The sequence below is a fragment of the Austrofundulus limnaeus genome, unplaced genomic scaffold (assembly GCF_001266775.1).
Source record: "Austrofundulus limnaeus strain Quisiro unplaced genomic scaffold, Austrofundulus_limnaeus-1.0 Scaffold2288, whole genome shotgun sequence".
NCBI lineage: Eukaryota > Metazoa > Chordata > Actinopteri > Cyprinodontiformes > Rivulidae > Austrofundulus > Austrofundulus limnaeus.
In genome coordinates this window covers 25689-28192 of record NW_013954690.1, presented here as the reverse complement: position 1 = coordinate 28192, position 2504 = coordinate 25689, and the positions used below count along the sequence as shown (strand labels likewise).

Sequence of the window (2504 nt, the reverse complement as noted above, 5' to 3'; positions counted from 1 at the left end):
CATAATTTACAAAACAATACTAAATAAAAAAATTGATTTGTTGAAAACAACTTTGTATTTTCTCTAATTCTTTTTGTACCATCTCAAACATTTTTTCTATATCCTTACCTAAACAAAAAAATGTATCGTTAGCAAATAAAACACATTTGAAAAGTACTGACACATTTACTAAGTCATTTATATATAAAATAAATAACTTAGGTCCCAGTACAGAGCCTTGAGGGACTCCACATGTGATATTACGAAGTTTAGATCTTACACCATTTATTTGTACAGTTTCCTATCTTTCAAATAACTAGATACCCATTGCAGTGCCGAGCCTCTAATACCATATTTACTTTGAAGAGGTTTTACAGGAAGTGTGCGCTGTGTGTCTGCAGAAGTGCGTCCTGTACTGGCCCGAGAAGAGGGGGATCTACGGGAAGGTGGAGGTGCTGGTGAACGGCGTCAGAGAGTGTGAACACTTCACGACCCGCAGCCTCACGCTGAAGGTACGAGCCACGTCGTCCTGCAGAGAAACCCGTCTGTTTAACGTTAGGACTAAAGTCTCCTCTGTGTCCGGGCAGTGTGGGAATCAAACCCGCACCCTGCAGCATTACTGGTACACCTCGTGGCCCGACCACAAGACCCCCGACTCCGCCCTGCCGCTGCTGCAGCTCATGGCCGACGTGGAGGCCGACAGACGTGCTGCGGACGCTGCAGGACCAGTTATAGTCCACTGCAGGTACCACACTGACGGGGGGAAGTACTGAAAGTGAAAGTACTGAAAGTTAAAATTCAGTACTTGGTAAAATTACAAATCCTCAAAAAAAATAAAGTACCTGTGACATGCCTTCAACTACAAAAAAATCAAAGAAAACATCTTTATATTTAAGAAAGTTGGAATAATACACACAATTTAACCCGTTTTGTCCCATAACTGCATATTTTCTTTTGAACTTGACTCAGCCAAAGTGAAACAGGAAGTGACATCAAAGGGGAACTCTTTAACAAAGAAAACTCTGGTTTTTGTTTATTGAAACAATATTATTTAAACTCTGACTCTTCATCTCTGATAGAGACTCAAAATAATCTAAAGAAATATCAGATTCTTCTCTGCAGTTTGTGTTGTTAGCTGTTGTAGCATCGCTCTGTTTACATGCAGRCATTCCCCTCTGACATCACTTCCTGTTGTTTTACAGGCAAATATCTCAACAACTGTTCATCTCAGCGACATGAAATTTCTTTTGCATTATTTTATCAATGACCTCCTTCGAATAATGAATTCCAATGCATTACAAAAATTTGACGTCACAGGTACTTTAAGTACTGCAACAAAGTAATTGTACTTAGTTACTATACACCTCTGCTGACAGGACTCCATTACCCATGGTGCTTTGCTTTGCAGTGCTGGGATTGGCCGGACAGGCTGCTTCATCGCTCTGACGATAGGCTGTCGGCAGCTGCAGGTGGAGGGGCTGGTGGACGTCCTGAGTATCACCTGTCAGCTCCGAGCCGACAGGTAAAACACACCTTTCACAGCGAGTTGTCTCCTTAATCCTGTTTGATTTATGTAAACGGCTTTAATCCAGATTCTGATCTAAAGCATTTAATCTGGAATGAAAAGGTGCAGAGTGAAGAAAAGTTATTATTTAAAGAAACTTCAACAATAATCTCATCATTTACAAAAACATGTTATTTTTATTCTGTGTGCCGTATTATACCAAACACCTTTCTGTTTCTGGCCCCTCCCCTTCAGAGGGGGTATGATCCAAACAGGTGAGCAGTACGAGTTCGTCCACCACGCCTTGAACCTGTACGAGTCCCGCCTCTCAGCAGGAACTGGCCAATGAGCTGCTCCCGCTGCAGGTATGAGCTCAGCTGTGGGAGTTCACCTTGAGCTGCAGGTTCTGGATCTGATGGACAACTAAATGGGACAGAAGTGGGCGGAGCCAGGGGAGGACAGGTGTACTCCTCCTCCTCCTCCTTCGTGTTTTCTTGGTGAGCGATGAAACTCCAGGGACCTCCTGTCACTCAGCTGATCCTGGACTCGTGTTTGATCCCTGTCTCTGCAGGATTTCAATGTTTTAATGTGATTTTTTTTATCAGACAGCTGTTTGAACAACTGTTAGCTGCTGTTTGAGTATTTATCCAACACCTGCAGCCCTGTTCGCTTTAAAAACACACAAATAACCTGGATTATAAAACCACTTCAGTTATCTGACGTGTCACGTTAACTTTCACTCTGTAGATTCATATTCATTAGAAACTTCACAGCCTGTCGTGATGTGATGAATAATATCACAGCACAGGGATCTGTGTGGTAATTATTCAATTTAATAATAAAAATAAGTTTAGTAACAATTAACAAACCACAAAATAATTTTATTAAAATCAACTGATTTACCAGAAAACATGAAAATCAAATAATTTCCCAACAAAAACAGTTTCCAGTTGTGACATCATAAAGATAATCAACCTGTTACCTGACAATCTTATTATAAAATCAAATATTTACCTACAGA

General features: G+C 41.0%; 1 protein-coding gene across 1 annotated transcript in view; it reads left to right on the top strand.

The window, feature by feature from the left end:
* Window positions 1-2504, top strand: part of ptprr (protein tyrosine phosphatase receptor type R) — a gene marked incomplete at its 5' end in the record, with an annotated part of 14406 nt that overhangs the window by 8852 nt on the left and 3050 nt on the right. The window contains 4 exon segments of the mRNA XM_014034771.1: window positions 381-491; window positions 567-724; window positions 1388-1501; window positions 1739-1980. Coding sequence (XP_013890225.1) covers window positions 381-491; window positions 567-724; window positions 1388-1501; window positions 1739-1832 — 477 coding nt within the window.